The 25,606-nt window shown below is 43.2% G+C and overlaps 2 protein-coding genes across 6 annotated transcripts in view; both read left to right on the plus strand.

Annotated features, from left to right (window-relative positions):
* usp32 (ubiquitin specific peptidase 32) overlaps nucleotides 1-9,164 on the plus strand; it is a 61,789-nt gene extending 52,625 nt beyond the window's left edge. For all 4 annotated transcript variants that reach the window (XM_039622737.1, XM_039622739.1, XM_039622740.1 and 1 more), the window contains exons 25-34: nucleotides 763-874; nucleotides 972-1,156; nucleotides 1,245-1,429; nucleotides 1,744-1,830; nucleotides 2,313-2,433; nucleotides 2,959-3,150; nucleotides 3,274-3,499; nucleotides 3,590-4,044; nucleotides 4,132-4,224; nucleotides 4,714-9,164. In XM_039622737.1, the coding sequence (XP_039478671.1) occupies nucleotides 763-874; nucleotides 972-1,156; nucleotides 1,245-1,429; nucleotides 1,744-1,830; nucleotides 2,313-2,433; nucleotides 2,959-3,150; nucleotides 3,274-3,499; nucleotides 3,590-4,044; nucleotides 4,132-4,224; nucleotides 4,714-4,887 (1,830 nt within the window). In that variant the 3' untranslated portion in view covers nucleotides 4,888-9,164. The remainder of the gene's footprint in view (nucleotides 1-762; nucleotides 875-971; nucleotides 1,157-1,244; nucleotides 1,430-1,743; nucleotides 1,831-2,312; nucleotides 2,434-2,958; nucleotides 3,151-3,273; nucleotides 3,500-3,589; nucleotides 4,045-4,131; nucleotides 4,225-4,713) is intronic.
* A 3,818-nt stretch (nucleotides 9,165-12,982) lies between these two features.
* Nucleotides 12,983-24,787, plus strand: si:ch211-167j9.5 (tyrosine kinase receptor Cad96Ca). Of its 2 annotated transcripts, XM_031728575.2 has the most exons (13): nucleotides 12,983-13,138; nucleotides 13,227-13,273; nucleotides 13,403-13,476; nucleotides 13,547-13,634; nucleotides 15,187-15,409; nucleotides 15,567-15,705; nucleotides 16,528-16,626; nucleotides 17,627-17,787; nucleotides 18,481-18,618; nucleotides 19,817-19,928; nucleotides 20,787-20,886; nucleotides 23,067-23,166; nucleotides 23,579-24,787. In XM_031728575.2, exons 3-13 carry the CDS (start codon nucleotides 13,461-13,463, stop codon nucleotides 23,684-23,686), a joined length of 1,284 nt encoding a protein of 427 aa, XP_031584435.1. In that variant the 5' UTR covers nucleotides 12,983-13,138; nucleotides 13,227-13,273; nucleotides 13,403-13,460; the 3' UTR covers nucleotides 23,687-24,787. The 2 variants fall into 2 exon arrangements, with proteins under 2 accessions (XP_031584435.1, XP_031584433.1); XM_031728573.2 differs by having other exon boundaries at nucleotides 12,983-13,273.
* The last annotated feature ends 819 nt before the right edge of the window (nucleotides 24,788-25,606 follow it).

Below are 25,606 nucleotides of genomic sequence, written 5' to 3' on the forward strand. Positions count from 1 at the left end.
GTGGTGGTCGCTCTCCTCCTGGACGACATAAAGGGCCTGTCCGTGTCAGGCAGTGTGGTTGGTTCTTTGGTGGGGGGCGTAATGTTGTGTTCAATCCATGAATGTGACCGTACACACTCAGACTTGGACCCTGGTGAAAGTCATACATGTTACTAACTCTAACCTTATACGAGTGTTTTTAACACGAGTCTCACGTCTACATTTAACGCGAGACTCTTTATGTTAAAAACATTCATTTGTCTGTCAGTCCACTGCCTCCAACCATGGTTACCTGTCCTCTGTGAGGTGTAGTTTGTGTCCATAATAAGAATCTTGATATTTTAGGCGATCATGTGTGGCGCAGTGAGAGAGCTCCAGAATTTAACAGCTGAAACGTCAAACACGATCAAAGATAGGATGTGACTGCTGCACATCTATGAACCAACCAATAGGAGTGCATCGCCAAATGAGAAAAATACAAAACAAATCCACAGGAAATGCGTGGAGCTCAAACAAAAGAGTAAATGTTTGGATTTCAGCAAAGGAGACTGCAGAAGCTGGTTTGTATGAGCTGCCTTCCAGTTGTTATATGGCTGCATGGAAAGACCCAGCTGCTGCTGCAGACGCCATTTAGCACCGTCTACGTGAACGAGAGTTCAAGTCCTACCAAGGTTTTAGATGCGTGGCGCACACCGGCCTGTAATAAACTCGTAGGACTGCTGAAATCTTTGCATGTAGGCGTCTTTATTGCTGCAGTCTTATGTCGTGACCTTTGGTTTTCAGAACTTCCCTCAGGATAACCAGAAGGTCCGTCTGTCTGTCAACGGCTTCTTGTGTGCGTTCGAGGTCCCGGTGCCAGGTTCACCAACATCACTGAGCTCACCCACACTGACAGGTGAGTGTGTCATCGTACACATGTCTGCGCACTCACTATAGAGCTATCTGCGAGTTTCTCATTTCTCCTTATGGAACTTTCTCCCCTCCTCCATTAGATATCACACCTATAGCCAACAACACAGCTGCTAATGGGCACGTAGGCAGTAAGCTAGACCTCATCCCTAACGGTGGGCCCTGCAGCCCTGAGACGCCTCTGGCCAACGGGGTTGCCAATGGACACATCACACCGGTGCACGAGAGCCCCTTTATTGGATACATCATCGCTATGCACAGGAAGATGGTGAGAACTCGTAGAAAAAACAAATGCAGTGTCATTTTTATCGTTGTTGTAGACGTAACATGTAAATGTTTGTGCCCCCCCGCTTTAGATGCGCACAGAGTTATACTTCCTGTCATCTCAGAAGAACCGACCCAGTCTGTTCGGCATGCCGCTCATTGTTCCCTGCACTGTGCACACCAGTAAGAAGGACCTGTATGACGCAGTCTGGATCCAGGTGTCCAGACTGGCCAGTCCCCTGCCCCCACAGGAGGCCAGCAACCACGCCCAGGACTGGTAATTTCCTCCTTTAAACTATGAATCTCTTTATTACAGATGATTCTGTTGAGTAACATTCATCTGAAGAAGCATTTATCCTCTCGAGTATGAACATCAGTGAGACTGCTTTTGTTGCTCTCTGTTAAACAGAGGCGATAGGGCTGTCCGGGTGAAGTCCGGTCTCTTATGCAATCAGGATCAGGTCGGATCAGCATCAGCTGTCTAAAGCTTGATCCGTGCCACTTCCCTTGTTTAGTGTAATTTAATTTTGGAAGGAAAAAATAACTTTGCTGACAAGTTTGTTGACATTTTTGTCTTTTTTTAACTTGCAGTGATGACAGCATGGGCTATCAGTACCCCTTTACTTTGAGGGTCGTGGGTAAGGATGGAAACTTGTGTGCCTGGTGTCCGTGGTACAGGTAAGAGCGTTTCAGATACAGACACTCGCGACTAAAGCCGTTTTCACACATGCCCTACAGCGCTGAGCTATTCAAGAACTTACCTGACTGAGGTGTATGCAAGAGCTCAGTTGTGTGACGCAGCCGATTTACAGCTCTTTAATCCTCCAGCTCCCTGGTCTCACCTGTGTGGTGCCCCCAGCGTGCAAATGCTGCAGCTAATATCTAAGATAGACGCCATGCGCACCGTCTCCTGCTGAATTACAATACTGGAAATACAGAGTTTTGTTGTTTTTGTGTGCTTAAAGTAAGAAAGTGCAGCTGTGGCAAAATAAACCGGACCTCATTGTCCTGAAGTTATGTGAAATTCATGCTTAAATACTGCTTAGAGAGGGAGTAGCACGTTTTGATGCAAGATTATGACATTTGATTTGTTGTAACGTGTACTGTATGTGGCAAAAGCAAAACTCGCGCATCTGTACTGCACATCTGTGTGTTTGCAGGTTCTGCAGAGGCTGTACGATAGAGTGCACAGAAGACAGAGCTTCTGTAGGAAATGCTTACATAGCTGTGGACTGGGATCCAACTGCCCTGCATCTCCGCTACCAGACCTCCCAGGAGAGGGTAAAAGATGCACGCACACACACGCCACCAATTCAGGCAGAGAAAAAGTCACTTCGATTTAGAGCAGTAATGGAATTTCTGTGAAAATGGTGCTCGCTGTCATTAACATCGTCGTTTGTAAAGTTAGTTACTGACACCAGCTTTCCTCAGGGCAGGAGGAGTGATGAGCAGCAACACTGCTTTCATATTTCACACTGTCATATTAGCAATTCTACATCAGGGTCCGGTTGGTCCTTGTGCAATGATCGCTGTGCAAACCAGAATATGGTGTGATTCAGAGTTTGGCCACATGGGGGCGTCAGTGGGTCAGTAAATGTCAGATTAAAGTGTCCAGAATCCTCAGAGGTGTGTTGGTAAGTGCTGTGGTTTTATGTGAATTCTAGGAAAACGGGTTTCTGAGCAGTGAAACTTGTTAGATGCATTAAAAGAAGTTGCACTTTGCTTGGCTTCTGGTGGCCGTTTCCCCGAGTGTCTGCTGTCGTTGTCCGTTATCCTCCGTCATGCATCGCGCTCCTCTCCCTGCAGATTGTGGAGGAGCACTGCAGTGTGGAGCAGTCTCGGCGAGCTCAGGCTGAGCCCATCAGCTTGGACAGCTGTCTGAAGGCTTTCACCAGCGAGGAGGAGCTGGGAGAGGACGAACTCTACTACTGCTCCAAGTGCAAGACCCACCGGCTGGCCACCAAGAAGCTGGACCTCTGGAGGCTGCCACCCATACTGGTCAGGAGCAGACTTGTGCATCTGAGCGTCTGATGTGAAACGATGCGTGGTTGTTGGTAGCATTTAATGTTCTCACGTGAAATAAATGTAGAGACAGTGTCTGACATGTGTTCACTTCTGTAGATTGTCCACTTGAAGCGCTTCCAGTTTGTGAATGGTCGCTGGATCAAGTCCCAAAAGATCGTCAAGTTTCCACGGGAGAATTTTGACCCCAGCGCCTTCCTGGCTCCCAGGGATCTCGAGCATCGCTGCCTCCACTCCCGCAGTGAGAGCGAGGATCTGCTGAGGGTCGGAGAAGACAATCTGTCCTCCATCTCTGCGCCCGCTGGCTTTGGCAACCTCCCCAAAGGTCCAGTAAAGACCTTGATCACTGTTTGTGTTTTTTAAAGAATGTGAAAAATGAAGTGCTAATGCTTTAACACTGCTGGCTCCCCAACAGCTTCCCCAGCTTCAAGCAGGAAGTCTGCTCCCTCTCTCAGCCGGAACGGTAGCCCGTCTGGCAGCCCGAAGACCGGGAGCGGAGGCCGCAGACCAGGTCGGTTGCGGCTTCCCCAGCTGGGCAGCAGACATCGCCTTTCCAACAGCAAGGAGAACCTGGACGGAGCAGCTAATGCTGAGGCTGAATCGAGAGACGATGCACCACAGGCAGACCCAGAGGGTTCAGCAGCAGGAGGAGCGTCGGGGCTTCAGGGGTCAGGAGAGGGCGTTACATCAGAATCGTCCTCCGGTAGTGAAGCATCCAGCAGCCACTGTGACGTGGTCCTTGTGAACGGAGACAGCAACGGGCTGTGCTCAGACTGCAGCACAGAGAGCAGCACGGAGCCGGACGGCTCTCTGCTGCAGCACAGAGACAACATGTGTCTGGATGCCATATACAACCTCTATGCAATATCAGTAAGTCAGGCGCTTTGGGCACGCTGGCATACGGGTGGTGAAAACAATCAGACAAGTCCTGAATGTTGTTCTGCTTCATCTCTCCAGTGCCATTCAGGAATATTGGGAGGAGGCCACTATGTGACATATGCCAAAAACCCCAATGGGAAATGGTACTGTTACAATGACAGCAGCTGTAAGGTAAGGCACCAGCACACCTCCATTACTGTCTGCAGGTACTAACTAGTTACAGCCTCCTACACATGCAGTATGACCTCCATATTACAACTTTAGAGGATGTATTCTGAGCACTGTGCAGGGAAACAGAGTAACAGATGGTTTGCTGACAGTCGTGGTGTTAAAGCTGTGCTGGGTTATGTGGGTTACTGAGTATTTCTAACTTTTATTGGTTAAAGTGTCTCTCTCTCTCTCTCTCTCTCTCTCTCACACACACACACACACACACACACACACACACACACACACCTTTACCAAACTTGTGATTGCTTTATCATGACTTATTGGCTCTTAACACATGCTGCTCAGCACTGAGGACTCTTCTCACACCTTTGCACAGCTGTGCACACACTGGGCAGACAGCAGTGCTGTCTCACTCCTGTCTGATTTAAGGAAAGGTTTGGCTCTGTCGACACCCCAAATGCGACCATTTATGTGTTTTTTCATTTACAGGAAGTGCACTCTGAGGAGATCGACACCGACTCGGCCTACATTCTCTTCTACGAGCAGCAGGGAGTCAACTACTCCCAGTTCCTGCCAAAGATCGATGGCAAGAAGATGGCCGACACCAGTAGCATGGACGAAGACTTTGAGTCAGACTACAAGAAATACTGCGTCCTCCAATGAGCGCAGCTCGTCTTCCATCAGCCAGCACTACGCCCGCTCGCCTCTTTCAGCCTGCTGCTCTGAACAGGAAGCACCAGAAGATCTCACGAACGGCTAACAGTTGAACCGCGCGCCGTCTTTAGGGCTGCTTCGCAGCACTTTCTAAACTCGACTGCAAACACGCATCGGTGAAAAGGTTTGCTAAGACAACAGCGAAGCCCCTCCCTGTGAAAGCACCTAACCGGTGCACTTTGCTGAGCCCGACGAACTCCCATCAGCTCCCACCCCGTGAACATCGCCATAACATACATGTAAAATATACTTGCACACTAACGCATCTCTGAATGTATGGCAGTACGGCCGAGTCATGCAGCGATGTTGCTTTCTTATCGTGCATTTATCACTTGTGATGTCAGGATTCAAAACAAAAGACAGCTTTTTCTACCCGGAGTCACGATTTGACCTGACCAGGGAAAAACCGATGTGCTCCAGGCGTGAGTCCCTGCAGGCCTACAGATGCCAACTGTACGCAGGGTCCAGCGCTCACTGTGTGCTGGAGTCACATTTAGTGCCACGGGTCAACGTGATGCGGAGACAACAGATGCCAGGGCAAGCTTTCAAACGAATGGTTCTGCTGAGGTTTTATTAGCGATAGTGTGAGTAGGAAAACACGAGTCATACGCTACCTCATCGCTTCCCGCATTCTTTCAGCCAACTGGACCCTAAAAGTCTGTGACAGTATTAATATCATGAAATGCTTCCTTTTAGTGTAGGAGACTCGGTACAAACATTTCAGGAACATCCCCCACAAACAGCCCCCTCCCCTTCTACGACACCTGCACAGGTCCTGATGTTCACTTCAAATTCGGCACATTTGCCAAAAACTGTGTTTGGTCCTGCAGCTGCCAAATATCCACGGTGATTTGTGCAATGTTGACCAGTATGTAGCCACAACGACTGAGAGTCTGGGTTTGTTTGGGACAGGTGCCATGATTTAAAAAAGATGTATGGTATATGTTTAATTTTGTCTTTTTGGGGATTATGTAAATGTGTCATTTTAGAGGATCTGATTTATTTTTTTATTTTATTTTTTGCTTCAGGCTTCCTAACGGCCACACCTGTAGACATCAGGCCCATCTTCATGGGGCTGTTGCAAACCTCTGCAGTTCTCTACTGTCGACTCAAACCTGGACTTCCTGCGTCCATCACAGCCAATTAGTTATTTTACTGTTTGTTATTTTAAAAGTGTCAAAACTGAAGAACCAGAGATTTTTTTTTTGATTTGCTTCTTGTCAAAGCCTGTAAACCACATTACCCATAATGCTATTCAAAATCCAACTTTAGTCTTTATAACTGTGTCTCATATGGCGTACTTCTGTACTTACACTTCACCTTTCGATTTCTAACATTGTTCACATTGAAACCTGCGTGAGTCACACAGATCAGGGTGAGATGTTTCTAACCTTCACCAGGTGTCACCTTGGCTGCTTTGCACAGAGGCAGGGAAGCCTTTGTTAGCCACAAGTGTTACGTGTGTTGTGCTGTTGGGTGTTTTGTTTTTCACACAACTCTACTAGGGCAGCTTTGCATGATTCACAGTTTGGGTACTTTTAGCTGCACCGTGCAGACGTGGAGTTGGAATAGCACCTGGGTTTTAACTTCTGTTCCTGAAGTGATCATATGACATATAACTACTCTCAGTGAATTCATATAGACCTGATAAACCTTCCCGGACTGTGAGGTCAGAGGTCATGCTGTTTAATATGAGCAGTGACTTTTGCACCAACGTGTGCACGAAATAAGGAAGAGGTCCTTGAGTGTCGAGTACGGACGTGCACTCATAGATCGGACGGATATCTAACAAATATCTCTGATAAATTCACAGTCGTGTGTGATTTCAGACAACTCTACCCTGTCAGAGTTCACACACTGTGTCAGACAGTTTGTAGTGTACTAACACCAGTATTTCATTTGAGACACAGTGAGAGGCGAATGCAGTGACCAATGGAGCGGCTGCAGAGGGCTGGTCAGCTCGCTTCTCTCCGGCTCCACATCATTACATTTTTAATGCTTCCATCTTGTATTTTTGAGTTTTAATGTGTAATAGGAACAGAACTCCCTTTTAACAGCATGTTTTTGGCTCAGCCTCGGGTTCAATGCCGCTTAGCACACCAAAAACCTGTAGTATGAGTGTGCATCACTGACAGAACATGTATAAAGATGCAGTGAAATATCACTGCAGTGGTCCCACCTCCTGCTGCTTAGGTGATCATAGATGCTCCAGGTACACTTTTTATTCTTAGAGGGAAAAAATAAATCTATGGATAACCACTTGTTGGCTAGCTCACTGGCTACAGTATCCATAGGCTGGTATATTAGTCACTTGTGCACTTGGCCACATCTGCCCTGCCTCCTGTATGAGCAGCCTGCTTGTGAATGACACCACCAATGCAAGCATTCACCTTTCTGAGCTTTCTGGGCATCGAGCCTGGGGAGCCGTGTGAGGTGCCACCTTCCTGTACAGTCTCTGGTCACTGCAGCAGGGGTGCTGAAACCACATATTTGTGAATGGGTACCATCAAAGCACAAAACAACCTGAAAAGTCTTACTCCAGCTTCTGTATTTCTACCAGATCTTAATGCCCACTCTCAATCGATGGACTGTCACAATCTCATTTTAATAGCTTAGTGTTTCATATCATAAACCAGTTTCCCCCATTTCCTCAGCTGAGGCCATCTAGTGGGCCAGTCCAACTCTGATGGGTGTCCAACAAAAGCGAGTGACATGTCAGTGTAGACAGAGCAGTGGCAACAGTGTCCATTTTTAATGATTTCATTTCTTAGCTTGATGACTGGGATGATGGTTTCTGGTGGAAATGACTAAATATTTAAACTCTTGTTTTTTCAGGAAGTTCTATGAAAGTTTTAAGAAAAATCAAATAAGTGTCTTAGAACGTTTTCTCCTTTTGCCGGGATGTTTTCAGGGAAATGATTTGGAAACAACCATCCCCCCTTAGACGTGCTCACGTATGACCCTTGGAAAGTAACCAAAGTCTGTGAGGACCGTAAGCGCATCGCGACACGATTGGAGCCAGCGTTTGAGCATCTGATTTGTTTCTGTGTGCTGAGTCAAAGTGCTGCTTTGACGTCCGTTCCTCCTTATGTCTGAAGGTTTGGCTGCTTTGACGTGACTGCTGAGGTCTCTTTGAGATGGACGAGCCCATGTTTTCACCGCATGGCTCCAGCTGCAGAGTTCTGTGTGTCTGCTTTGTAGCAGCAACGGCGGAGCTCCTGTCACGTCGGGGGGCTCCGTCTAATCACTGTGAACAGACGGCAGACTGTCGATGGCGCCCGGCTTCGTCTTCTAGAGCGCAGAGACGTCTCTGCGTTCGTCCCTGTTTTAGCTGCTGTATTTGTGAGGAGACGACTTTGTTATGGATGTACTTGGAGATACATCTGTCACTGAATGAAACTTTATTTCCTTCTGCAAAGATTACATTTGTTGAACAAATGGAAATGTACATAAGAGTGTTATTTATGTTTGCTTGGCCAGCTCTTCTTCTTTCCCCCTCCACCCTCCTGCCATTGCACCGAGCTGTAGACAATGTCCAGTTTGTGTCTGTGGTTGGAGGTTATCACAGGACTCGAAGGAAAAACTGTCCCTTGAGAACCCAGTTTGCAATGTTTGCTCTACTTAAAGGTGCAATAGATGTCAACTTCTTTCTTTTCCCTTTGTTTCTTGGGCTGTGAATGTGCCCTCAAACCACCGGTAGCTTAATCTCTTAGCAGAAATGTTTCATGTCGGGGTTACTTTCAGCACAATTTTTCTAATCCAGGATCGAGGCTTCGACGCCCAGGGAAACCGGACTATCTCTGAAACTGGGCAAACACGGATTCTGTAGAACGTCGGGCTAACATCTGAAACCCCGCTCTGTAACACCAAGCCCCGCCCCCCCAGGAAGATTAGTTCACAGCGTGTCAGGCAGTGCAATCTACTACTGAGCTGTCTTTCAGTGTGTGTAGCCTCTTTTTTTATTTAAGTTCATATCTGTCTGATGTGAACCAGATGTGTTAATTTAAAGAACTTTTTTTGTAAGGTGTTTGTTGGAAGAAAGTCACATTGCACTGACATAAAAACGTGTACATAAAGAAAACGTGTTTTGTAAATAAGCCAATGAAAACTATGTATTTGAATATGAACTGTACAAAATACTGTACCTGTAGTTGTATATGGAGTGATCCTGTTGATCTGTAACGAAATACCCAAGCAACAAATTAAATTCAGCAGAGGAAATGACATCAGAGTCGTTTTGTTGTTGTTGTCACAACCCTGATCTGACAGCCTCGTTGATCATCTCAATTTAATACCACAAGCAGATTACATTCTTACTTTATTCAACATAAGGAGCATAGCATCACACATCAGACAGAAATGATCCAACTCTATTGTGTTTCGTTATGTTTGGCCATAAGTTGACTGGGTAAGTCCAATACTGCTCATTTTCTTTCACTAAGAAATATTCTTAAGCTCCTTTCTGTCGAGGGCTGTGCGGCAGGCAGCAATGGAGGAACTCCAGGAGGTAAACGTGAGATCAAACTTAGATTTATTGCTGCACGGCAGAAAACAGAAAACTAACTTAACCTCCTAAGACCTGAACTCTTTCATGCATGCTTTTTTAATTTCTCTTTGCTATTTGGGCTGATTGGGACCTGATGAATGTAAAAACACAGAATTACCAGGCTTTTGTTTGGTTTTTTTTTGTTTTTTTTAACCTTATTTTTGTTTCTGAGAGAAATGAGATCCACATATGAGGACATTTGTTTTAAATTTCGATAGATCAGTGGCAGTATAACGTCCTCGTAAGTGGATCTCAGGCCCTTGTAGAGCAGGATTTAGTATTTTGGTCTAAACAACCCAAAATGTGATGTCCACATATGTGGACGCCAGGTCCTAGGAGGTTAAACTGGAAAACTTAACAAGAATTAAACATGAAGAACACACAGCATGGAATGAGGGAGATTGTGAAACAGACCAAGGAAAACACAGAGCTTAAATACACAGAAGGATAACGAGGTAGTGAGACACAGGGCAAGAGCACAGCTGGAAACATTAACATGGGACGCAGACTGTCAAAGTAAAACGGGAAGCAACACAGCAGTGTGAACCTGACATGAAAAAGGCATATAAACAAAACTCAAGACTGGAAATCAGGAGATACTAAATAACTCAAATACAGAAACTAAATAACTAAGTCACAGAATATAGACAAACAAAATCAAAACCACTGGGTCACCAGGCCCAGGTACCCTAACACGTTCAGCGAGTCCCATGTCTTGATCCCTAATTGATTAAAGCAGCCAACGGCCTAAAAGTTCCACATTTACCCCACAAGTTTAGAGTTTACATAATCAGATTGTAGTAATAAACTAATTTGGCTGCTCCATATTGTGTTCCCAACCCAGCAGAGTGACTTTTGTCGAGGTTGAGCTACTTAATTTTATCCATATTTGGAAAACAGTCATTGGCTTCACTGTAGGTGAGGTCAGTAAGGCTGCAACCACAGCTTCATGGGCTCTGCCACAGAGTTTCCTCCTGGTTAGACGTGCCTGAAACAGACTTGCGTATAAGTCATCCAGAAGGTTGAGGTGGTCTGCGTATCTGACTAGATTCAACCTTCTGATGTAGACCAGATTCTTCTGGGCTCATTTATACCACTTGTTCTTCTGGACCCTTGTCACACCACACTGCTGCAGGAAAGTGAGGTCCTTCCTTGGAGGGTGCTGGACTCCATGCATGGTAAGGAGCTTCCTTGTTTTGATGTCAGTGGCTTTTCTCTTATTTTGGTGGTTGCAACTTTCCTGGTGGCCTCTTCATGGTTCCAAATGGCCTCTTTGTCCCCCCAAAGGTACTTGGAGCTGTCTGCAATGTTGCCCTCTCTTTGTTACCATGTGACCTCACTTGTCCAGTCCAAATGGCATTCTGATGTTGTTGTTGTGGATCAGTGAGTTGGTGTCTTGTTCACTCCTGGCATAAGGCTTGATGTCGTCCATCTAGAGGTGGTTAACGATTGGTCCATCCATGGGGTTCAGGTCTATGCAGAACAGCATTTGGGACAGAGCATGTGGTAGATCCTGGACTTGATGGCAACTTGTGGTATTGACTTTTAGTTGGCCTCTGTTGGTCTCCATTACCCCATTGGATTCCTGACAAAGGTTCTCACCATCACGTTGGTCTTGTACAGTTCTAGGCAGTCCAGAGAGTCTAGAAGTCTAGCGAGACTGCTCGAACAGTGGTTGGTGTTTTGCCCCTCTGGTGTTTCTGCCAATTCTGCCTAATCATCTTACTGCTATGATGCCTAAAAGGGGCTTCCACGTAGTGCTGAGACAGGTTATTGGCTGGTCTCATCTGGGGATCTTTGGGGATCAGGACTGTGCAGCCTTCAGTTAGCCTTTCTGGGTGTATCTCATCCATCAGCAGCTCGTTAATTTGTGCTGATGGAGTGTAATTAGCGTCTGTAGCTTTAGCTTCTGTGAGTCATTCTGCCACTGTGATGGTTGCTAGCCACTAGCCACTGAGCATTGTTGTTATGTGTTGAGTCCTTCACCAGTCTTCTCTTTCAGTGTCCATCTCCATCTCCAGCCATCTCCATCTCATATTGTTTATCTCCCAGAAGTGTTCTATTGGATTTGGGTCCAGCAAGCATGGAGACCAGGCAGTGGTATCCTCCAGGAACTGCCTGCATAATCTGCTCACATGAGTCCGGGCACTGTCGAGCACCAGGAGGAAAGCAGGACCCACTGCACCAGCACAGGGTCTCACAAGGATTTCATCCTGAACTCTAATAGCAGCAAACTGAGTAACAGCCCCTTCTGCTATTTAATTGAGCAGAGCAATATCCCACAAGTTTAACTGAGTAAAAAGTGTTCCTTTAATTTTTTCTTTTTTTTTCTTTTTTTTGGAGCAGTGTCTATATGTACTCACCCCAGCTTACCACTTTTGTACTGCAGAGTAGCTCTCTGCAGCTTGTTTCAGAAATGTGTGCTGTGTGTTGACACGACTGTATTTACCCAGTATCTCTCAGCCTCCCACACGCCTGGGCTCGTCCACAGATGTGACACTACATGCACCTAAAGCGAGTTTTGGCAGACAGAGGTTAGACCACAAAGCTCTGGACCTTAATTTCTTTTGCATGGAAGTATTTTAAACTTGACTTTTTATTTGGTGCAAATGAGCAAATGTAAGCATCCTAACATGTTAAAAACAGCGGTGGTTTCACATGATTGAGTTTGACATAACGAATAAGTGCAGCAAATTTAAAACAGTTGTTGACCTTTGTTGTCCTTCCTCAGTGTTTTGCAGTCAGCCTGCTAACAGACGAGAGAGGAAACCACACACAGGGGCTCTGCAGCAGCTTCTCTGAATTAAACACCGCTACTCTTTCTGCCCTGCGCACCAGTCAGGGGCTCTTCCCCCTCTCGCCTAATCCTGACTGACATTTCAAGTGTTTTTAGAGTGTCCGAGCAGAGAGACGGACTGTGTGACTGATCACATGTTGGACATGGAAAATGACTCCGTCAGTGTGTTTTAGTTGGTAACTTAGCACCAGATTAACTTTTGGGTGTGATTAAATTTAAAATGTGGTTACTTTATATGACCAGTTGATTCTGTTTCTATTTCTGTTGGCAGCCCCAAAACGCTTATCAAAGCTGTCATTAAACATTTACGTGAGGTCATTTTTCAGAACAATAAACTACCCAACAGTAAATAATGTGCTTAAAACAAGCTCCATCAAATAATCAAATGTAACATTGTTACATTGATTTGAGCCACTTTACATGGCATCTGCTTCTAAGTTTGTTACTGTAAGTTGCACAGATAACGTCTTAGAGGGAGTCTAACTTGAGATTATGTCGTTTGTACTGTGGTATTTCTATTTTTGCAGCAGTAAATAATATTCCACTGTGGTTAATGAGAGGGTGCGGTGGTAAACCAAAGAGTTAAAAGAAAAAAAAACAGTTTGCATGATTAAAGTTTTCAGTAAAATATTTGAGAAACTTTCATACTTCTACAAACTGACCGAGCATCTGCAGCATTACTGCGTGAGCTGGGAGAGCTGACATGAATACAGTTTAGTGTGAAGTGGACTCACACTCATTCTAGAAATCAGCGTGAGGTGAAACGGTGCATCTCAAACCACTTGCTGCTTCGCTTCATTTCCTCTGATTGTCTTGTGGTTGATGTACTGTGAGAGCTCCTGCTGAACACAACACGGGTCAGACATTTTATCCAGCACAAGGCTGATTTTTGAATTTTTAAGTGGGACCAAACAGAATAAATACTGTCTGGTGTCTGATTGGCAGGTTAAGGCGAGAAGCATGGACTTGATCAAAGTTGTCACAGAGCACAGGTAGGGCTTTTTCATATTGTAACTGAGCATTTAGTTACTCTCTTCCTGTGCTTTCTTTTTATTTTGGTCTTCAGTGAATCAGCTCTAAAAAAAGAAATGTTCTAAACGTTCTTCCTATCGCTGTTCCAGACCAGCCTGATGTTCTTTTACCAGTTTGTGCCAGAAAAACAAACACTGAGCAGAGAACATGGAAGACTGTTCAGGTGAGCTTTGAGGCTTTGACACGTTGTAAGAGCTCGTGAATGTTAGACTTACTTATTTGTGGCCTTTCAGGGGTCTACTCCATTGTATACGTCCTCAGCGGTCTTCTCTCCTTCACCATCCTGGTGTTCACAGTGCTGGGAGCCGTGTGTATCACAAAGTAAGTCAATTTTAAGTTCTTTAAAAAGGCTTTTGTTAACGACGTGACCTCAGTCTCACTACGTCTGTTTGCTACATTTTATGTTCAAATTAAGCTGACTGCCCTCACCAAAGCTGTAACAGTAACAGCAGCATTATTAAATAAAACATAGCAATTTCCTTTCACATACTTTCGCGTGAATATTTGATAAGATCAGACGTTAATAAAAGCCCATTTTTGGCCACACTGGCTTCAGAGACGGGAATGAGCCGCTCAAATGTTAACAGCTATAATGGTTTCCTTAAACTTTCTCTTTGCTTGTTTGTGAAATGTACCTTACACCTGCTGTATGAAGTTTGGTGCAGACGTTTATTTCCCCTCAGGAGGAAAAGTGAGATGTTCTTCTTTGATCGTCTCATTTCCTGACATCTGTAGTCCTCAGATTTCAGTGTTTATGTACTTTTAAAGTAGAATGTTAAAACACTGAAGATGAAACTAGTTTTTTTGCTCAGCCTTTGCATTATTATTATTATTATCATTATTATTATTATTATTATTATTGTTGTTGTTGTTGTTGTTGTTATCAATGCATAGCTCCATAGGTCCAAAAACAGATGTTATCCACTGTAAGAAATCATGTTAACATAGACTCATAATACAGATGTCCAGTGAACTACTTTATACAGCAACTAGTTAGATGTTTCTAATATTTTGGCATCATATGTTATCTTTCAGTATAAACATATAATCCCATTCAAATGTGTCATTGTTTTGAAATGAGCCAAAACGAACACATCTCAGGTTTTCTTTGTTCTTTTATTCTGAAAAACATTTTTATTTGTGCTGCATGTTACCAACTAAAATGATGGTGTGTTACAAAAAATGGAAAAGTGAAAAATGATAGCAAAAAACTGACTTATTCATAACTAATGTTGGTTCAGGGTCAGCTGAGTCTCTGCAGCCTCCATCTGAACTCATGTGTCTCTTATCCAATGACCAATTTTAGCTTGTTTTTTAGAATTAAGCTCCCAAGACTCGGTGATCTGTTTATAGATAATGAATTTCTAGATAAATGTGATTTCTTTTCATTAAGGTTAGGAATATTATCACTGTTGCTTCACAGCAAGAAGGTCCTGGCTCTGAGCAAGCTGTCTGGCTGGGAGTGTGTGGAGTCTGTGTGGGTTCTCTTGGTTCCTCACAAAGACACGCAGTTAGTGGGTTCAGGTTAACTGGTGATTCTAAATTACCCATAATAGTGAGTGTGAGCGGTTGTCCAGCTCTTTGTGTTAGCCCTGCGACAGACTGGCGACCTGTCCCAGGCGTGCCCTGCCTCTCACCCTGTGGTAGCTGGGATAGGCTCCACCCCCCAGTGACGCTGACAAGGATAAGTGGAAGAGACTGGATGGCTGGATCTTTGGTTTATGTGCAATGTCATTTGGAGTTACACAGTTTAGCTCAGAGTCACAAACTGCGTGTCGTCAGACTTGCTGCTCTCTTATAGTAAGGCAGCCGAGTGTTTCGTCTTCGTACCTGGGTCAGTGTTACCTGTTCTACCGTCTACATTATTTTGCAGATACCGATCCGCTCTCAAGACAATCAGATTGCTCCGGCAGAACAAGATGCTGATGAGTGCTGTGCCTCGGGTAGAGCCTCCCCTCTTACCTATGAGGCCGATCCCAGTTGTGGTGGAGGAGGAGGAGGAGCGAGAACCTCCTCCCAAATCTCCACTCCGACCCAGCACTTCAGCCAGGTCTTCGTCCAAGAAGCTGTGGAAAGGTCTGCAGCAACTGCAGCAGGTAGCGCTGATTCACAGATGTCTTTGTGCTCCTGCTGTAGACACAGCAGAGGAACCTTCAGATGATGATAGATTTAGATAAATGTGAATGTTTCACATGTTCTGTTTGGTGCGGTTCTACTTTGATGATGTACAAACGGGTCTATTTCAAATTCAAGGATCCTCCTTTCACCAAGTCAGACCTGAACCTTCTGCAGCTGATCAAAGCAGGAAAGGAGGGTGTCTTCTACCAGGCCAGGATGACCAGAGGGACGTGTAAAGGCCACAGCATGTTCACCTGTAAGATCAGCAAGGAAGGTAAGGACATGACTGGAGGTTTGCCTGCAGGCGGAGCATCCCTGAAAGCAGTAATTAAGTACCAGACCTAATAAGTAGGAGGAAACTGTCATCCAAGTAAATGATTATAGGATTTACTGTAATGATGTTCAAATATTCTGTCTTTCAGTAGAATTAGTGGGAATCTTCTTTAAGCTCATATTTGTTTACATTTTTCATGCAGTTTTTCCTGTTTTTGTAACATGTCATCACTCTGATCACATATTCCTGAAAAACAAATTGGTCTGAGCCATTTCATACATTTTTGACATTGAGCTCAGTGTTAATATGACAGCCCCCGACCATAACTTACTGATAGCGCTGCAAACAAAGCGAGTATAGTGTAAAAGCACTGACACGTAACCCTGTGGGATTCCAGACTTGAAATTGCTAAAATGCTGTGATCAGTGATGTCAAACGCAGCTCTGAGACGAGCTATGAGAATTTTGACGGCACCAAAATTCATCTTGTACAATAGAAGTTTTTGCCGTATGCCAACAATGCATTCAATACTGTAAAAGGAAGTGGAAGGAGCTACCCATAGAGACAAACCCACAGAGGCTAACCACCTGAATCTGCAACTCCTCTCAGCTGTAGCTACAGTTTTAGCATCCATCAACTATTCTTTGTTGTCTTTTTTGGTTCAGCTCAGGTGCTGAACTAAGAGTCGGGACAAGAATAATAATGAGGATTATTTTTAACATGAATCATGCTGAGCTTTAGTACAAAACTGAATACGTTCATTTTGATTTAGCCAATCACATCTGGGCTTTGGTTTGACGTTTGTGTCTTCCTCTACCTCAGGTGTCCGTCTCAAACACGTGGACATGGAGGTTTCCATCATGAGAAAACTGATGCACCACAAGAACATCCTCCAGTTACTGGACTGGAATGCCACTACAGGTGATGAATATGTGCATACAGACTGCTGTTTCTCTGCTCAGGTAGAGCGGGTTGGAACCTTCTTAATCAGAAGGTTGTTGGTTCGATCCCTGGCTGCTCCAGTCTGCATGCCAAAAAGCACTTAACCATGAAAAAGTGCTTGTATGAATGGGTAAATGAGACGTGTTTTATAGAGTGCTCAGGTAGAGCAGAAAGAACCAGTTTGTTTGTCATCTTCCTCCACACCGACAGATATGCTTAGTTTGCCCCCTTTCCTAACCTGTAACTATGAACTAACCTGTAACTATGAACTAACCTGTAACTATGAACTAACCTGTAACTATAAACTAACCTGTAACTATGAACTAACCTGTAACTATAAACTAACCTGTAACTATGAACTAACCTGTAACTATAAACTAACCTGTAACTATGAACTAACCTGTAACTATAAACTAACCTGTAACTGTGAGCTAACCTGTAACTATGAACTAACCTGTAACTATAAACTAACCTGTAACTATGAACTAACCTGTAACTATAAACTAACCTGTAACTATGAACTAACCTGTAACTATGAACTAACCTGTAACTATAAACTAACCTGTAACTATGAACTAACCTGTAACTATAAACTAACCTGTAACTATGAACTAACCTGTAACTATAAACTAACCTGTAACTGTGAGCTAACCTGTAACTATGAACTAACCTGTAACTATAAACTAACCTGTAACTATGAACTAACCTGTAACTATGAACTAACCTGTAACTATAAACTAACCTGTAACTATGAACTAACCTGTAACTATAAACTAACCTGTAACTATAAACTAACCTGTAACTATGAACTAACCTGTAACTATAAACTAACCTGTAACTATGAACTAACCTGTAACTATAAACTAACCTGTAACTATAAACTAACCTGTAACGTCTGTTGCATTCTCCTTGGACGTGCGTCCCTCTGTAAGGCCCTACATCTCTCTCTCTCTGTTTGACTGGGATGTTCTCTGTGCAGAGCCCTACATTCTGATCATGGAGTATGTGAGCTACGGCACTCTGAGGACCTTCCTGCAGACCAACAGAGCCCACCTGAGTGCTGACCCTGAGCTGCAGAGCCTCCTCACCATCGCCTCCTACCACATTGCTCTGGCCATGCAGCACCTGCGCTCCAAAATGGTAACAGCATAGCAGACTGATAGGAAATATACTGGTCCCATTTTGTCCCAGTGTGACTTTTGTTTTTGACAGTTTGAACACACTTCTTATCATTGTGTTTACATTTTGCATTAATGTTACAGTGTCATGTTTGGGGGGTGTTTTTATACACACACACACACACACACACACAGAGACACACAGAGACACACACACAGAGACACACACACAGAGACACACACGCACACACACAGAGACACACACACAGAGACACACACGCACACACACAGAGACACGCACAGAGACACACACAGAGACACACACACAGAGACACACACGCACACACACAGAGACACGCACAGAGACACACAGAGACACGCACACACACGCACAGAGACACGCACAGAGACACGCACAGAGACACACACGCGCACACACAGAGACACACACGCACACACACAGAGACACGCACACGCACACACACGCACAGAGACATGCACAGAGACACACACAGAGACACACACAGAGACACACACGCACACACACAGAGACACGCACAGAGACACACACGCACACACACAGAGACACACACAGAGACACACACGCACACACACAGAGACACGCACACGCACACACACGCACAGAGACACGCACAGAGACACGCACACGCACACAGACACGTGCCAAGCGGTGTGTTGTTGCTTCTCTGTGCAGATTATTCACTGTGACTTGGCTCTGAGGAATGTCATGGTGAACAAGTTTCCCTGGGAGGTGAAAGTGGCCGAGTTTGGTCTCGCCCGAGACTTGACGCGAATGGCGAGCCGTCGCAGCAGTCGCTGGAGAAACCCACGTGTAAGATTGCAGTACACACGCACAAGCATTTCTTTAAATCTATTATTTCTTTATTTCTATGTACAGCGTTCTTTTCTCACAGTCCTCGGACTGCTGAACAGCTTTGCAGCACATGTTGAAATTCATTGGTCTTATTTGTGGATGATCACTTCCTCCGTTCGTGTTTCATTCCCAGTGAAAATCCAAAGTGACCCAAACGTTTCCGGCTTTGCTCCCGCGCTGTAGTTTCAGTCTCACTGTAACATCAATGCATGTTTGAGGTTTGAGCAAAGTTTGAACAGTCAGCCACAGTCACATCAGCTGATGTCAGCGCTAGCCTAAATGAGCTCTGTATTTAAACAGGCTGGTCCATTCATGCGAGCACTGTTTTCTATGCTTTCTCTGCACAAGTGCTTTCTGTCTAACATGTACACACATTTGTACTCAGGAGAGAATCTTGGAGTTCGTGTCTTGCCCGAGGATATTTGGTGTTTATATTTAGCAGATGACCTGCTCCACCTCCTGAGTTACAGCCAGTCATGCCTTTGTAAAAGCTACTGCACGTCTTTAGGCCGCTTCGCACCCCCTCCTCCGCCATAGTGTCTCCTTTTATGTCATTTCTGACTTAATCAGTGTCTGTAGTTGCTGGTGAATTGCTTTGTTGCTGCTGTTCCTCTCCCCACCTCCGGCTTTGGATGTATGCAAATGGAAGAGCGGGGATGTCCCAGAGACGAGCGACAGCAGCAAATCTAAATTACCGCGGATGTAAAAGGCCATCTCTTTTTAGCTAAAGTGGTCCTGACTGAAAGTGCTTCAGGACAACACTTTCCAATGTAACCTGGATATTAAAAAACCAAAAAGTCTAACTGCATAGTTGATCTCACGTTTGGTCTGACTTGATGTGATATGATGCCCTTTGATAAGGGTTGAGCATGAATGTAGTGAACTCTTTTTTGAGCCCAGTTTGAAACAGACTTTGCGTTCTGTGTTACTGCATGTGTGCAGGAGATTTAGCAACATCCTTTTCAACAGGAAGCCGTGGTGCAGAAAAAGACCAGCAGTAATGGTGTCATGCATTTCCTCCACGATCGTTTTAGATGTCTAAAATTGTCCCACTGTTTTACAGTTACAGAAAACACTGACATGGTTTCACATAGTTGAAAATATCACCTTTAAGTTTTGGTGAAATCACTTTTTCCATCATGTGTAAATTGTGCAGCAACGCGTACCCCTGCGCTGGTACCCCCCAGAGTACTTCAAGAACAACTACTACAGCTACAAGGGAGACGTGTGGGCGTTTGGCATCGTGCTGTGGGAGATGCAGACATTTGGTGAGTTGGTGGTTTGGGCTGCTCTCTGACCACTGGAAAATCATGACTTCCCCATTTAATTGATTAGTAATATGTTCCAAATGTACTCTTTGTTGAAGAGCGGCCTTGTGTTGTGGTGGCTCTGTGCTTTGGTTGAAAGTCATTACAACGGGCTGCTGTTCACTCTGGCAGAATGAAATGGACAACATTCAAATGAAAAGCTTGTTTCACTCAAAATGATTAGAATTATGCTGATTTCTTCCTCTGCCTTCATACAGCCACAGTGATTTCAGCTTGTCTGTGGTATCAGTAGTGCTGAAATGAAATAACACATCATTAATGTAATCACAAATATCTGCATGGCTAAACATAAATTGACTCTGGAAAGTTGTGTAATTGGTTACGAGTACATCTTTGTACAGAGAGAACGGTGGAAACCTGGCGCTCTGTCACCAACATCCAAACACATGAAGAAGTTGACTAAAGCATCCTGTCGTCCTACTTTTGACTGACTTCGCTCTCCAGTTTAGTCATATGACATTTAAAAAGTTAGATGTCCTGTAAGTCTACAGTCTAAGTGCAATAGCTGCACCTTGAGGCAACTGTTGTTGTGATTTGACCCAATATAAATAAAATTGAATTGAATGACAGAGTATTAATAGCTTGTGGATCCTGCAGGATTTGTGCCATTCTTTGTAGAGATCATGAGACTCATGAGTTTTATCTGTTAACTTTTATCTGTCTTACTGTAAATTACTAAAAGTCTACAGTCCACATCCACACAGGGATTTCTATTACACAGTGATATTTGCTGCACATATTCATTTAGAAAGTGACAGAATCCACTTAAGAGAAATTGTGATATAAATACATTTTCAGGTACGCTGCCGTATCCAAACCTGGAGACATCAGAGCAAGTGGTGTACCACATCTGTATGGGTCACAAAAACACAAACCCAGAAGGCTGCAGACCAGAGATGTAAGTCAAAACTCACTTTAGGTTAAATGTATCTGGTATATTAGTTATTGATATATGTCAGTTAAGTTACATTTATTTCTTCGTTTTGAAAAAAGCGGCCCCCCCGTCACAGTGGGTCCCTCAGCAGGCGTGTTTCATGTTTCGTGATGCAAACCCACATGTGTACACTGCTACAGTAAAGAGTAATACTGGTGTTCTCAACAGAAGAATCATCTTCATAATTCAATCAATTTTTACACAAAGTCAGCTTTCATTGAGTTTTGTTGAAACACAAACATTGTTTTTCACGTCTCAGGTTTCTAGCAGAATAATGCTCACGTGTCACTGTGACTGTGAGAAACTTCAGAGCAAATCTCTGAAACATTTGTGGACGCTGTTGCTTTAAAAAAACGGAACATGACATCATAGGATCAATACATAAAACTGTGTTGCTGAAAAACAGGAAAAAAACCCAACATATTTCAATCCAACTTTATTTATAGAGCACTTTAAAAACAACATGACTGACCAAAGTACTTTCCAGTAAAAAACTGATAATAGTTTAGAAACCAAACATTAATCAGACAAAGAAAATTAAATAATAATAAAATAAATAAATAAAAGATACAAATGAATAAATAATTAGACAATAAATAAAATTAACAAAATAACGAAGATTAAAAGTGAGCAAAAAACGGACTAAATCTGACCAGAAGCTGTCTCTGGTGTATGGGCTCAAAATGTGGTCATAAATATTTTGAGCCCATATCGTTCTCTTTACTTGCTCATTTGCAACTGCAAATACAAAACACAAGCACTTCAGTTTAGTGTAGCTGCACTCTGCAGGCTCTGTGCTAACAAAGTACTCATTTACTCAGTATTTTCCTACCAATGTTCATATTACAATATTCTGCACATTTGCATGCTCATCCAACTAGTATCGTAGCACCTGGAGACTACCCTCTGATCCCCTTATTAATCATTTGCGATGTGATATTCCGTTTAACACCAGTTCAGGTACATCATGTAAATCACAAACTCCGACATTAGCGTTGTGTTCCATTAATGACAGTACCTTACTCTAATACATTTCTCATACGTCAACATCATTCTGTTTATACATCATCGCATTACTTGTGCTCACCTGCAAATACAAAACACAAGCACTTCAGTTTAGCATAGCTGCACTCTGCAGGCTATCTGTGCAATAAAACACACAGGACCCCACCTGTGGATTGCCAGAGAGCACAGTATGTGTCAGAAATAGTAATAAAGAACTGAATGCATAACTTAACAATGATAAGAATGCCAAACACATGAAATTATGGATGGGGGGCAATATCTATTACAATACTTTCATCTTGTCCACCCATTACATGAGTCCCACACAAACAATAAACTTTAAAAATGAATTCAAAGATGGACAAGCAACCAGCGTGTCCCTGTCAGCAGGTGAGGAGCAATATTACTTGCACATCCAAAATTTATCTGGTAGAACTCAGAGGACACACGAGGCACAGTCGACGAGTTATGACAAGCAGTCAGCAAATGCAAATGACAAAGGTGTCACACACAAAGAAACAGCTGGAAAACAAAACTGCAAAAGGAACAAAATCACTCAGGCAAACCAGAGGTTACGAACAGCAGGTGTAAGTACACCCGGGAGACTGATTGGCTAATTGTAACGGCCAATTAAGCAGAGAGAGTTCTACTAAAGTCAGCCTCACCCAAGGAAGGTAGGAATACACCTCCATCCCTTTAGCTTGGCAGAAATCTAAAAGGAGCATTTTGGATCAGACCTATCAACATCTGTGTAAAACCTTCTGACATTAAAAAGCTGCTGGATTTACTAAAGAGGCTCATTGTCAGGAGTATTTTGTCGAGCTTTATGGCTTATATATTTGTAAGAGTTTTGTTTTCAGGAGGAGAATATTTAAACTACCAAACTAAAACTGAAAGTGATTATGTTCTGCTGACGTAGCTTTCCTACTTTTTTCTTCCTTTAGCTTAATTTAGGGGTTCAACTCGTCCCCCCATCAATATCTAAACTGGATGAGTCTCATTCAGGTTCTGCCAATCCCCGTACCATACCTCATATATCTTAGGATGATAACAACTGTGATAGTCATTTCACAGTATTTTGTTATATAAAGCATCACAGACTGTGTATCTTTGAATACCTTCGATATCTGACCTTACAGACTTCACATCATGCGAGACTGCTGGCAGGAGCCGTACACCCTGAGGCCCTCGTTCACAGACATCGTCTGCATGCTGGAGAGCATCATGGAAAACGATGCAGTAAGCAGCAGCATGTTTTTAAGCTCTTCTCTCTTTGTTAGGATCTGTAAAAATCACAGCATGGCCTTTGTGGTGCAGAAATATTAATTACACAGCATTAAAATCATGACAAAAACACGAGTATATTAAGTGTTTCCACAGTATTTTCAGAGAAAACTCCTCAGTCTTTCTGTTCTAAGCACTCATTAACAGGATAATTCTGTTGAAATGAATTCAATCAAACAGGGAAGAAAATGTTTGAGTTTCACTCAGCAGAACTCTTTTCTTTCATCGTGTTTTTTATTAAATGCATCCACATGTAGTTGAATTGTGTTTATAAAAATTATTTTCTGAACTATTTCCCAGTTTGTACCTGCAGATAGACAAACAGCACACTGTGCATTTGTTAAATAAACTGTGTTCTTCTTTGCAGGACTACGTGGATGTGGAGAGTCCGGAGCAGGTGGTGACAGATGAGGCCGAAATTCAGGAAAACAACCGTTTACGTGCAGCGAGTGTCAGTTTGGACACTAACTTTTAAATGGCTATTTTAAATCATGCGTGCAGATTTCAGGTGGGACGTATCGCTCTCAGTACACAAGCTTTTAATTCCTGCTGAATAAATGAAAGGAGCAGAAAACTTATCAAAAAAGTTGCCATAACAGTACTCGTCTCCCACTGTGGTGTGCATGTTGGTTCAAAAATGATTATTTTAAATATATACCTGTAGTTTTCATTTTCTGTATTTTTTTATTCTTATATTATTTTTCATATATAAAATATTAGTTTATATAACCAATTTTTGTGGTAAACAGAATAAACTGCACGCTGATGACTGTCAAATATCAGGACTTTGTTTTTGTGAATGTATCCTAACAGGCGCACACTCAAACTTCCTCTGACAACAGACACAACTACTGACACATTACCTGGTAAACACAGGACTACTGAAGGCTAAATCATGCCAATGTGTGCACTGACGCAGCATGAATAATACTAAATGGGAAAAGTTGAGAATAATTATTTGAAAGCCTTACTTCATAATCATTCAGTGTCCGTTGATTTGTTACCTGGAGTCTAATTGTTGTGTTTTCTTTACAAGGATGTTTCATCCATAAACTATTTGCAGGAAAGCTACAAAGTGGTGAATGAAAATTCAACATACGTGAGTTTTTAGATCGCATTTATGTTCTCGGCTCAACGTTTAAAGAACCTCTATGAAAGAAGATGATCACACATGTAAAGTCCAGCAGCTGTTCAGCATTCAGCAGTCCTTTCTGATATGTCTGATGTATGTTATTTAATATGTCTGTTTTTTAACAGCATTTCTTTATTAATTTATTAAAAGCTTTCTCAGTGTTTGCTTTCATTTGTATATTTTAGCTTTTCTGTTTTCCTGTTTTGTAAACCAATATAAAAAATATCCTGTTTGTTTTAATGTATTTATATAGCAGGGATCACTTTGCAACATTTAAATAAATTGCAACAACTGAATTGCAGTCCTTGTCCCTGGTTTGGCTTTTAAGACTCAACTTTCTGACACAAACATAAAAATAAATGACAGAACAGGCGATCATTCATGAAAAAGTTTGTGACTAAGACAAACAGACAAAGATTTGTAGGAAGACTTACCTGTGAAGGGGACGGACCAAATGCTGTTCTGTGTTTAACTCTGACTCATCGTCTTGTTTTTGTTGATATGCAAATAAAATAAAAGGTGTTTAAAAGTGTAAAAGGTGTAACAACAAGAGGAGCAGTTACTGGGCAGACTACCAATAGCATGTTTTCATAAGAGATTACTCACCTCTGTCTTTGTGGCAGAGGGGCAGAATCAGTCTGAAGGTGCTGTGCTACCTGTCCACTAGGTGGTGCAGAGGGTCAGGATTACCATCAGGATAACAGTTTGCAGTCAGTTTATCCAAACTCTGATGCTACTCCCCCAGCAGACACTTGCTGCTCGTATTGAAGGATCTCTGGTTCTTTAGGAAACACAGCTTTCTCTTATACAGCCTGTGTGATGGTCAACTTGTTGTCAGTGTGGACAATAAATACTTGTACTCTTCCAGCACATCAGCATCTTGTCCCAGGATGAAAATGGGTTGTGCAGCTGTTCTCTTCCTCCAGCTGTTGACCACCGTCTCTCTGGTCATATTCACATTGAAAGGCAGATGATTCCTCCTGAACCAAATTATCCACCAGTGTTCTGCACTTCTCCTCCTGCCCATCACTAACACATCCAACCCCTGCAGGTGATGTCATGAACACACTGGTACAATTTCTGTGGAATTCATAAAATGGAAATTATTTTGAAATCACTGTGAGGCATAATTATTTGCCTTTTCAGTAATTCTTCTCCCTCTTGTGGCTCTTGCTGATTTACACCCTACACTGCCAAAAGTACTGACACATCCAAATTGTTGAATTCAGGTTTTCCAAGCAGTTCCAAGGTGTAGAAAGTCAG

This window comes from Oreochromis aureus, linkage group 14 (genome assembly GCF_013358895.1).
Source record: "Oreochromis aureus strain Israel breed Guangdong linkage group 14, ZZ_aureus, whole genome shotgun sequence".
NCBI classification, from domain to species: Eukaryota; Metazoa; Chordata; class Actinopteri; order Cichliformes; family Cichlidae; genus Oreochromis; species Oreochromis aureus.